The sequence below is a fragment of the Anopheles darlingi genome, chromosome 2 (genome assembly GCF_943734745.1).
Source record: "Anopheles darlingi chromosome 2, idAnoDarlMG_H_01, whole genome shotgun sequence".
Classification (NCBI taxonomy): domain Eukaryota; kingdom Metazoa; phylum Arthropoda; class Insecta; order Diptera; family Culicidae; genus Anopheles; species Anopheles darlingi.
This window is the reverse complement of record NC_064874.1, coordinates 70,788,557-70,799,366: the sequence shown is the minus strand read 5'-3', so window position 1 is coordinate 70,799,366 and position 10,810 is coordinate 70,788,557. Positions and strand designations below refer to the sequence as shown.

At 50.4% G+C, this 10,810-nt stretch overlaps 5 protein-coding genes across 6 annotated transcripts in view; 2 read left to right on the top strand and 3 right to left on the bottom strand.

The window, feature by feature from the left end:
• Positions 1-1,296: 1,296 nt before the first annotated feature.
• On the bottom strand, positions 1,297-4,569 carry LOC125951032 (ell-associated factor Eaf). Its single transcript, XM_049679530.1, has one exon. The coding sequence runs from the start codon at positions 4,483-4,485 to the stop codon at positions 2,602-2,604; it is 1,884 nt and encodes a 627-aa protein (XP_049535487.1). The 5' UTR covers positions 4,486-4,569; the 3' UTR covers positions 1,297-2,601.
• A 1,284-nt stretch (positions 4,570-5,853) lies between these two features.
• Positions 5,854-6,944, top strand: LOC125959718 (uncharacterized). The gene is made up of 3 exons (XM_049692608.1): positions 5,854-6,181; positions 6,246-6,360; positions 6,426-6,944. Exon 3 carries the CDS (start codon positions 6,433-6,435, stop codon positions 6,541-6,543), a length of 111 nt encoding a protein of 36 aa, XP_049548565.1. The 5' UTR covers positions 5,854-6,181; positions 6,246-6,360; positions 6,426-6,432; the 3' UTR covers positions 6,544-6,944.
• LOC125959716 (tektin-4) lies at positions 6,508-8,765 on the bottom strand. Its single transcript, XM_049692605.1, has 7 exons — positions 8,663-8,765; positions 8,382-8,499; positions 8,249-8,323; positions 7,685-8,186; positions 7,326-7,620; positions 7,041-7,263; positions 6,508-6,966 (listed from the first exon to the last, which is right to left on the bottom strand). Exons 2-7 carry the CDS (start codon positions 8,451-8,453, stop codon positions 6,598-6,600), a joined length of 1,536 nt encoding a protein of 511 aa, XP_049548562.1. The 5' UTR covers positions 8,454-8,499; positions 8,663-8,765; the 3' UTR covers positions 6,508-6,597.
• LOC125959717 (uncharacterized) lies at positions 8,593-10,201 on the bottom strand. 2 transcript variants are annotated; one of them, XM_049692607.1, is made up of 3 exons: positions 9,830-10,201; positions 9,372-9,767; positions 8,593-9,289 (listed from the first exon to the last, which is right to left on the bottom strand). In XM_049692607.1, the coding sequence occupies exons 2-3, from the start codon at positions 9,660-9,662 to the stop codon at positions 8,624-8,626; spliced, it is 957 nt and encodes a 318-aa protein (XP_049548564.1). In that variant the 5' UTR covers positions 9,663-9,767; positions 9,830-10,201; the 3' UTR covers positions 8,593-8,623. The 2 variants fall into 2 exon arrangements, with proteins under 2 accessions (XP_049548564.1, XP_049548563.1); XM_049692606.1 differs by having other exon boundaries at positions 9,372-10,201.
• Positions 10,202-10,575: 374 nt separating this feature from the next.
• The window catches only part of LOC125959500 (spindle and kinetochore-associated protein 1-like), a 982-nt gene continuing 747 nt past the window's right edge, over positions 10,576-10,810 (top strand). Inside the window, exon 1 of the mRNA XM_049692325.1 lies at positions 10,576-10,810. This exon is cut by the window's right edge and continues 107 nt beyond it. Within this exon, the coding sequence (XP_049548282.1) occupies positions 10,576-10,810 (235 nt within the window).

Here is a 10,810-nt window from a genome sequence, read left to right as displayed (position 1 = left end):
CCGGAGACGCAGTCACGGTCTCATATTTTAGTGACACCTATGCTGGATGTCAATATATTTATTTTAAAGCAGACCCCAAAACTTCGATCCGATCTGCCGTGCCCTGTACTAATCTATCGCACCATCGTTGTCGATTATCGACCGTCCTGCCATTCACAACTTCATCCACTTGAAGCAGATCGGTTAATGTGTTCGAGTGATCGAGTTGGCCGTCTCTGCCAGCGTCTCCGGGCAGCTGCACCACACAAGAAACCAACAAACAGTACATCTAGCAGGCGCGAGAACCGGGCGTGTGCCTGCGCTCCAGGGTGTGCGCGACATAAACAAACGATTAGATAATGAAGCCACTTCCAGCTACGCCGGAGCTGAGCTGTTACAAATGTCTAGATTTGGGGGACATTTAAAAAAGCGAAACCACCCCTTAAAGAAAGAGAAAGAAAGCGTCCAATGTTTACATCATTAATCTAATTTCAAGTGGGCTCATTGTTTTGTGGACGTACTTACTTAACGTAAACCTTTACTTCAAACTCTCGGTGGATGGAATGTCTAACTCGGTGCCTCGATTTGCCCGGTTGTTCGAGCTCGGTTTACCGTAAGTGAGCCTTTCTCGGAAGATGGATGATAGTGTCTGGCATGGAATGTTAACCCTGGCTTCAATATTGTCACCACATAAGCATTGGAAAATATAAAACCTTTTTTAAAACCTGCGGCACGACGTTCAGATTCATCGTCCATCATCACAGGCAGCAATGGCGGCGCGGGTGCTTCTGTCTGGCCCACACAAAGCTAAAGTAATAAAATGTAAGACATTTGAAGAAGCCCAACCGAGTCAAGTTCTGTGCAAAACACGGGATTGTTTGCTTTTTCTCCGGAACGATGCGGCCATGTCGATGTTGATACGATTACGCGAGGCAGAACGCTCAGCGATTATAACACGAGACAGCCACCAGCCACGGTGGCCTCGTGTCAACCGATCGGAATCCGGCAGTCCAGCGGTCCAGCGGTCCAGCGGTCCGGATTGTTAATGCCACCCGCGACATGTACACCCGATACGCGAGACATTACTATTGTGTGCCACTTGTGGCGTGGTTGGACTTTTCTTACTCCGTCCGATCCCCGATGCTGGCCAATCCAGTCAGTTAAACACAAACAAGCGGTCCCAAAATGTACGATCTACAGCATCGATGGCAACATACGACGAGACCACCGCTCCCGGGGTGTTCTTTCTGCTCCGAAGGATTCGAGAAACAAAAACATGAAGGCGAGACTGTGAGGATTTTTTTTATAATTTTGTGTTTCTTTACTTTCTGTAACATCATTTAATGATAAATTGTCGTTTACGTTTGTTCTATTCCCCCTTTTCCCGTTTTTTTTACACTAGTGGGCTTTGGTGGCCAAAGTGGCGACCCCATGAGAGCGACCGTACCTTGAATCCATCCCCAGCTCGACGCTTCCTCTCACTCAAACAATAACGTATCCAGCCCATCCAACTTGGCCTACTTGGAAACTTGAAAACTTAAAGTGAAAAACGGCGAAAAACCAAAGTATACCATGATGTGCTTCCTCGAACGAATGATATGGATGCTGCTGCTGAATTGTGGTCGCCTATTTCTGTAACTGAAGGTATTTATATCCTTTTTTTGCGTATTTGATGATTTAACTTAACGCAGTATCACTACTATTATTGTTATTGCATTGCGCCATCATGCGCCTGCTGCGTCAGAGCATGTTCTATGTACAATCTAGTTAGTGGTTTGCAAACTTATTCCCTGCTGTCAGTGTTTCCGTTCTTTCCGAGGGATACTACCAAACGGGAGTAGTAGACTACTACGTTTAATGCGTTTGTGGTGTTTGTATTTGTAGTCCCAGTCCTCGGTCTCAGTCGTATACTTTTTTTTTTCGTTTTGCACTTCCAAGTAACTAACTTCGTACTATCTTTCTCGCACATACACGTTTGCTATCTCGCCCGACGGAAGGAAGCATTATGGATGGTTGATGCGGACTCTCCAGTAAATGATGCGTTGTCCACTAGTAGCCACTATTGAGGTGTCGTTGAGCACATATATATTTGAGACTTTCACTTGGCTTGGCCGTACGATCTGATTTTTTCCTAAATTGTTTGTGGCTTTCCATACAAACGAAGAGAAACAATTGAAAACTCGAGAAAGAAACTTAAAAACCGAAGGAAATGGTAAGAGGCTTCGCGTAACAATACAATACTTGGTAAAACTTAGGTAGTAACAGAGGGTAATTTTCAAAATTCAAGAACAACCAAACGCAACGACTCCACCGCCAAACTAACGCATAACCAAGCGTACGCCTCGCGTAACCAAGAAACAACATAGAAAGTGTCCTTTAATGCTAGATAATCACTAACCGAGATGAGAACCGGAATGAAAACCGGAAAAAACTTAAAACAAATCGACCATCCTTACGACCCCGCGGCTTCCGGAATGGTAAACTAGAGAATCCGCTATGTACAGTGGTAGTGTCCCGGTAGTTGCTGATTTAGCAACCGTACCGACCGGCCCAGGATGAAGGCGTTTGGCCTGCACCGCCACTACCACCACCACCACCGACACCGCCGAGAGTCGTTTGGCGTCATACGTAATACTCCTGCGAGCTAACGCTCTCGGCGATCAGCTGCTTCACTGAAGGAACTAGTCCGGAATTGTTGTTGCTGCTGTTGCTGTTAGCACCAGTAGCACCTCCGGTATTGGTACCACCACTAGCACCGTTGTTGTTGTTAGTACTTCCACCGGTAGTACCACCACCGTTGCAGGAACTGCTGTTGTTGTGGGCACCACTACCACCGCCGCCTGCACCAAGGTGCTGCTGCTGCTGCTGCTGATGATGATGGAGGTGTTGCTGCTGTTGCTGACGAGACTGTTGCTGATACTGTTGATGCTGATGTTGTTGCTGTTGGTGTTGATGCTGCTGCTGCTGATGATGATGGTGGTGGTGGTGGTGCTGCTGCTGCTGCTGTTGCTTCTGGTGGGCTTGATGGTGTTGATGTTGCTGCTGCTGTTGCTGGAGAGAGTTGGCCTGAGATTGTTCCCGCTGGTACATCTGCAGCGTCTGCATCAGCTCATCGCGTTCCTGCTTCAGCTTAACCAGCTCGAGCTTGATCTGTTGCATCTCGTGGTGCATGTGGCGATTGGTGAGCTCCAAATCCTGACGCTGCTGAAGCCGCTTCGAGCGACAGTTTTGCGCATAGCCACGATTCTTGAGCGTGCGCCGCTTCTGCTTCAGCCGAACCACCTGATCCCGGGGGCAACCGTGGAGCCGCTTGTTCAGTTCGCGCACCGACAGCGTCATCAGCAGCTCATCGTTGATAAGATCCTCTGATGATAGTCCATTGACCGAACCGCCACCACCACCGAGCCCGTTATAGCAGCTCCCTCCACCGCTACTGCTGGTACCATTGCGGGGCGAGATAGTGGAGCTGGTCGAGCTAACCGAGTGTGGCCGATTCGGGTGCAGCTGATGATGGTGATGATGGTGATGGTGGTGATGATGTGGATGATGCTGATGGGACGATGCATGCGAGTGCATATTGAGCGCTCCAAACTCCAGCTGACCGGCCGACGCTGCCCCAATATGATGATGATGATGCCCAAATCCTCCACCACCACTACCACCACCTCCTATGCCACCTACACCACCCATCGTTCCACCTCCGCTAGAGAGCATACCACCATTGGGACCATTCTGACCAATGGCCAGCACACTCGCGTACTCCTTCCGATCCATCCACTCGCCGGTCTCCGGTCCGATGGAGCAATGCAGTGGCCGCAGATCGAGTGGCTGCTCTCCGCGGATCGTCTGTGGCAGGAACATCATATCGTCGACCAGGCCGGTTTGCGAGCGGCCACCACCATAGTACACCGTGTTCCCGTATCCACCTGTGCTTCCTGTGCCGCCACTACCGCCAGTGCCCGTGCCTGCACCATTTCCGCCGGTACCGGTACCACCGCTACCACCGAGTGCCCCATTGGAGGTTGGTGAACCGATCACCGGTGGAGTTTCCGGTGGTGTCGACGGAACACCGCTGATCGGTGGATTGAATAGCATCGGCTGTCCGTGCGTGGGACCACCGACGTGTGTAAACAGATCACCGGAGCCCGGAGAGGAACAGGATGCGTGCAGAAGCTTCCGTTCCTCCAGATGCCATCCAGCGACACCGTTTGTGGTCGGCATTGTGGTTCCATTGCTGACGGCCTTCAACCGGATCGGCACTATGACGCCATTCTCGTCCACCGTCGTACCGTTCCACACGTTCTTGGAGGCGATCGCACCACCACCACCACCACCACCTCCACCGGCACTGCCCATCAGCACGGAAGGGCTGGTGTCCTCGCGCTTCACATGTGGCCCCGTATCGTGGTCCAGGTGTTCCAGCACAAACTCCTGTATGTAGTGATCGCCAAAGCTCGGCTCTTCCAGATTCATCACTCGGGCTAACCGGTCCAGTGGTAGTTTCATAGAAAAACTTCCGGCTTATCCTTCCTTCTAGTCTGCTGCTGCTTCACCTCACCGTGCACCGCATACACACACACTCTCACACACACACACACAAACACACACACACTCTTGATTACTGAGCTCAAGGCTACCGAGCTTAACGGTGGCAAGACGAGGGGCTCTTTACGGTTCCGGTAGAGCACACGCGGAACACACGATCAGCACTAGAACGGATACTACAAGCACCAAACCACCTGCTCCGGTCGCTTTCCCTCGATCAGTCGAGTTCTCCGTCCCCGGGTCCGGCTCCAGTGGACCCTAGGAAACAACAGGTGCTGCTCGCCACTCCAAGCACACACACACACACACTCTCGAGTACAAACACACTCGGAAACAATAACACAATCCCCTGGGCCAGGGCAGGCGACACTAGGTTGTTTTTCCTGGGAAAACTTTCGCGAGCACGGAGCGACCGAACGGGCGACTTGTTCTTGTTTGGATTCTCGAGAAAGTGTGTCAACCGTTAACCGTGGAGGTGAGTGGTGGGGATTGAGAGGGGGTTTATGTCATACTTTCTCCCACACTTTCCCACAAACAGGAGTTTCACAGAACGCACCGGCGTGCCGGAAGTAGTTGTTTACAAGAGCGCGCACTTGTTCCGTCTCGATCGATTTACTAGAATATCCCCGAGGATCACTCACGAGGCAGTGTTCAGAAGTGCCCGCTCTTCAGTGCTCGTTGTTGATCGTTCCTCTGTTGCTGTTGCACTACTAGTAACCGCCGTTCCAAGCACCGTGTGGCCGCCGTTGTGGCCGAATTCAAAATAAGATCAAGTGTTCAAAATTTCAAGTCGATCCGTTCGGTAGTTCGGTGCAAATGGCGGTTTTGTGGAAAACACGTGCGCACGCACGTGCCGCGCACCACGTGTCGATAAAAAACCCCGAAGTGGACTCGAAGTGCGCACGAAGCTTCCCGAAGTGTGCACGAAGTGAGCGCCAGCCAATCCCGAAGCAGTTCGAAGTCCCGAAGCAACAACATGGCCGCCTCGAGCCGCCATTCGTTGAGACCATCCCCCAATAAAAGCCGCGTTTCCTAAACCCGCCCTCCTCGTAGTGAGACTCCGCCCTTCGAGTTCGAGTGCTCGAAATAAAGGAATTTTTCGAAAAATGCCTTTATTTCGAGCAGTTTTTCGAGCGGCTTGCTTTGTTGTGCTCGAAAAACGGGTTTTCGAGCAGTTTACTCGAAAATTTAAAAATTCGAATAGTTTACAGTGATGAACGATAAAATATGAGCATTGTTGCATAAAAATTCCAAATTTTCAGCGAAAAAGTAGCATGCGTGGCACTGTACCCTTGTTTTGGCTTTGAAGAAACTCGAGTCGCTATAAAAGTGAGAATTTTTCAACTTTTTTGACCTTTTTTCGTGAATTCTGTGAATTTCGTGATAAAATTAAAGATTATAAGAGCAAATTAACAGTATTGGCAACTCTCGCCGTTGACCCCGTTGGAAAAATAGACCGAGAAAGTGTACAAACCTCGGAGAAAGCAACGCGAAAGATCCCCGGATAATCCCCGAAAGAAAAGACCGGGCTGAAACCCCGAAAAGGATTCTAAATCCTTGTACAAATCCACCGGAACCAACTCAAAATCAACCCCAGAGAGCACAGAAATCTGCGGCAGAGATCCGGGAGCCACGGGAAGAAAACCCTCGGAAACCGGCAAGTTCGAAGGTTCGTGATTTTGCAAGGATCTGTTGCACTAACGACTTATTTCTGCTTTTAGCTATCACGGCAAGATCTCCTGCAATTAGGAGTACGGATAGTCCAGACTACCAAATGGAGGGAAAAGATTGCTTGTAACCCGACCAGCCGCCACCCCGACAATCCGTATCCGTGCCGTAAGCTCTTTTCATCAAAAAAGTTATCAAACCGTTTCACTCGGAAAACTGTTCTCTCGTTTCAGCCGGGAAATGGAAGAGGATTTCGCCTACTATTGCTACATCACCCTAACACTGGTGCCAGTATATTTAGCCTTCAAACTCGTGCAATGGATGGGCTGGGAGCTATTCGTGAACAACTGAGAGCAGTCCACGTAATAAAATAGGTTCTGAAATACGATGTTGGCCAAAATGCCTTCAATATCCGCTGAGCGCCGTTGAGGATGGAAAATGTGACCGCAGCAGCTGGCAGCGATCGTGATCGATGGCGATCGTGCGTCGCTTCAGCATAATTTCGCGCTCCAGCTCGTTCCGCCGGTTAACTAGCTCCTGCTTCACGGCCTCCTCCTGCTTCAGCTGCGCGTTCATGGCCGATGTGCCTTCCTCGAGCGATTTCACCTCCGAGATCAGCAGTGCCTGCGGTTGATCGCGACAGTTTTCGACCCGCGGTCGCTGGTTCCGGTTGTCGAGCCGCGTCTGCACGACCATCATTCCGTAGTCCATATTCCGGATCGCTACCTGCAACTTCCCGATCTGTATTTCGGTGTCGGCCAAACGTTGCAAAATCTGTGGGAAGAGAATGCAGTCGTTTCATATTGTTAATGCTGCCTCATCTATTGCAGGAAGACGCATCGGCTTACCGTTCGCAAATCAATTTCGAGTTTCTCACGAATCTCTTCCATACAAGTTATGCGTGTAGCCAGCGCTCGTTCAACACTGTCCGCCTGAGTGCGAAGATCCCGCGCAGCGTTCGTCAGTATTGCATCGAGCGTGTTGCGCAGCTGTTCCGACTTCCGGCGACAATCATTATACATGGTGAGCGTTTCACGGGTAAATTTTTCCCAATAGATTTCCGTCGATTGCCTGCAAGAGCGACGGAAAAATGGTTACAATCGCAAACACCAGAGTCACCGGCTCATACGCACTCATTGGAGCACCGTGTGGCACCCGGCTTGAAGAGCGTGTTGGTCGATTGGTTGCGCAAGTTGCAGTTGATGGCATCGTTCTCGTGTGCCACCTTCTTCTCGCTCCAATCGAACTCCATCCTCTGCCGTATGGCACGGTTATCGCTCTGCTGCTGCTCGATGTTGGCAAGCGTGGCCAGGAGAATCGCTTTAATTTCCGATATGAGACTAATCTCGCGTATCAACTCTTCCTCCGGACGATCGCGTATCAATTCCGTGTCCGGGCGACCCGTACGCCTTTCAAGACACTCGTTTGCTACAATGAAATCAAACAGTGTATGTGGATCAACCACTATGCTGAGACACTAGCCCAGCCTTACCAATTGCCTCCGGCATCCGCAGTACTGCGAGCGACTGCTTCAGACGACGACGTTGCCGTTCCATAGTGGAGATTTCTTCCTGCATGGCTGCGATGGCCCGGTTTAGCTCGGACTTGAGATCATCTATGTTCTTGGCGCGCACGTGCAAGCTTTGGGTGCAATCATTTTGCGTTTTATCCGCCGTTGCGTAAGTACGAATGATCGTGTTCTTGCTGGCGTTCTCCACCCGGACACTCTGATCAACCGTACTCTGGCAGGACGCTATCATATCGGCGTTTCTCTGGCGCCACTCGTCCACGCTGTACCGCGTAATGGAGTACTGGTTGACGACTGGTCGAGTACCGGTCTGGCCCGACAGCGCACCCCAGTCCACGCGTCCCGTTGCCCACGGGCCGATCGGATCCATCCGCTTAGCCAGGGGATACCCGTCGGAGTTTCCATCCCTCTGAGGTAAGTACGGTGGAGGCTCACTGGCCGGTAATCCGACTGGGCTCGTTTGCAACTGATGAAACGAAACAAGTGCCATTACTCGGGAGCTGAACTTACTTTTATTTAATGTCCTACCTCCGCCTGGTATGCTCGTATATCGGCCTCCGATGGTTCTCGGGGGGTGTGAAACGGGTTGTCCAACGATGTTTCCTGTATGCAATGATTTCGCCGATTAAAATCCGCTTCACAAAGCTTATGGTATTCTTACCGTTTGGATCGGCTGATGCTCGATGCACACAGAAGCACAGGGAGTGCATGGTGGGCAGTTTAATTGGGCCATTTTATGGTACTTTCTAATTCAAAAATCTAGTCGAAAGAAAGACGATCTGCAAGCCAGAGAAATTTTAATGAGAAGGAAAAAACAATCTGGTTGCTAAGTTGATTCTGATTCTGCTACCGGCGTCGTTTGAATCCGTTGCTAAGTAATGTCCAATGTTTTGTGCGTCACTATTATATTTCCTTTATTAAGTCAATCAGCACTGGATTTACCATATTTCGAAACCGATGCATCTCCGCTACCGTGCACTGTATATCATCCATCAGGTCGCTTATCGAGGAGCCATTATCAATCAATCGCATCAGCGCCTTCACGTAATCCTTGATACCGCGCTCCAGCTCCACGACGGACGACGGGGCAAGGCTGCCCAGTGGATTGCTAATCAGGACGTAGTTGGCATTGGTCCAACAATGACGCAGCAACCGACCTGCAGCCGAGTAGTGCGAAATGCTTTCCTCTGGTTCCGGATCTTCCGGGTACCAAATCGTTTTCCTAACTTCCTTAATGCTTTCGGATGTTTTGCCGGATTGTTTCTGCGGTATTGGAACGGCGGCTGATATTTTATGTACACAATTGCCCACTCTACCCTGTATGTCGATTGTTTGACTGCAAATTTCACCGACAAAGTTGCTCAGTATAAGATAGCGTAGCAACAGGAGCTGCAAACCGTCCGGTAGCAGCATGGCACGCTGCTGATGGTGGTCATGGTGGTGCGCAGTTGTATCGCCCCCATCAGGAATCAGGACACCCTGGAAGCTTTCACTGTGCAAACCGTTACACTGTTGCCTGTAGGCGGTAATCTGCCGTCGGTCGTCAAAATAGAGTTGTATCTGTTTTTCCTACAAAACAAATTAGATTGAGTTTGACGCACATATAGAGCACGTGTTAAATATCACACCGGAGTGTGAATACCGTACGTACCTGTCGCGTTGCCCCAGTGCGGACCGTCTCGCATTTGCGCTCCTGCAAGGGTCGGCAGTTACGGTCCGCAAATGACATCAGCTCACTTTCGGCGGTGGATTGCCCGTGGAATGAGAGGCGCGTACTGGAAAATGCGGCCAGGATCTCTCCCGCTATCGAGCTCACGTTGATGGCCGCACCACCGACCACCTTCTCGTTCCCGTCGCAAACGAGCAGGGTTTCGCTGAAGCACAGCTTCTTTAGCATATCGTCGGCAATCGGACGTCGCAGGATATCCGCAAAGCTGTGCATACTAGACGTCCCGATCCCCGGCAGCCGTTCCGTCGCAGTTGTAGTAGACTCGATGCTGGAAGGCCAACCGTTGCCACCAATGGAGCACGTATCGTTGAGCTGAGTCTGGCGGGTGAAATCCTCGGATAAGTTGTACAAACTTTGTTCGATGTCGACCGCTTGATTACTTTCAAATGAATTTGACGCCATGATGCAGTAACGAAAGGATTTATCCCAAAAACTACGCGATCACAATTCAAACGAGAATATCGAACATCCAAAGCGAACGGCGGCGCGAGACGGTATGACCGCCGCAATCAAGCGTATCAATCGTTTGGGGGGCACGGGGAGGATGGTGATATAAGTAGGCGATGGTGATGGTTTCACACATCGCGATGCGGTGCGATGCTTGATTGGTTCTCGCGCAGGAGGCGCAGCATCCGCGATACACGCTCACGCGGCGTGAATATGTATTGCGCCCCCACTGAATCATCATCAATCGACCTCGTGGAAGGCTCTACTGCGCTGCAAACTTAGAACGGCGTGAGACCTATGGTGAATTAAAAATAGTTGGCCTGCACGTTTCCCAAGCCAAGCCAATCGCGATAGTGTGTGGCTGTGTAAGCAGCGTGCAGTAACCGTTGGTGTTGAGCACCTGCGGCCACAACATTGTGCTTACTTCATGATTCTTTCTCGCAGATGGCACTTTGTACGGGGCGTAATTTCTGAAAATTAAAATAATGATGCAGTTTCCGTTACCTTCAACTGTGATTTAACTCAAATATTTAAATTTAATCAATGTCACTTGACTTGAAATACTGAAACGCTCTATTGCTTTGCTTGTCTTTTGTGGCGCAAGAAAATGTGCTGTACCTCATCTGCTTTCAACCCACGTTTGAACCGCCGGGCCGTTTTGAAAACAAAAAAAGACGCGATGAACGATTTGGGGCACATTTTCCAGAAACAACTGGAAAAAATAGAACGTATCGAATTGTTCTTGAATATCTACAAGTGCAAGGACCTCGTGGAGGACGATTTGCGTGCAGTGCGAAAGGATGGGCGAGAAGCGGCCGACCGGGTTTACCGCGCCAAGGAGTATCTGGAGGGAGATCGATCGCAGAAGCTGTTCCACTATGCGGAAATCATGAAAAAGATGCGGCGTAATGAAC

Bases quoted from the DNA above. Each gene is read 5' to 3' on its own strand.
- LOC125959717 (XM_049692606.1), bottom strand. From the start codon at position 9,851: ATGGCGTCAAATTCATTTGAAAGTAATCAAGCGGTCGACATCGAACAA. The intron at 9,290-9,371 runs GTACGTACGGTA...TTTGTTTTGTAG, and splicing joins GCACTGGGGCAACGCGACAG to GAAAAACAGATACAACTCTA.
- LOC125959716 (XM_049692605.1), bottom strand. From the start codon at position 8,453: ATGGCCCAATTAAACTGCCCACCATGCACTCCCTGTGCTTCTGTGTGC. The intron at 8,187-8,248 runs GTAGGACATTAA...TCGTTTCATCAG, and splicing joins TACGAGCATACCAGGCGGAG to TTGCAAACGAGCCCAGTCGG. The intron at 6,967-7,040 runs GTAAGCCGATGC...CTCTTCCCACAG, and splicing joins TCGAAATTGATTTGCGAACG to ATTTTGCAACGTTTGGCCGA.
- LOC125959718 (XM_049692608.1), top strand. From the start codon at position 6,433: ATGGAAGAGGATTTCGCCTACTATTGCTACATCACCCTAACACTGGTG.
- LOC125951032 (XM_049679530.1), bottom strand. From the start codon at position 4,485: ATGAAACTACCACTGGACCGGTTAGCCCGAGTGATGAATCTGGAAGAG.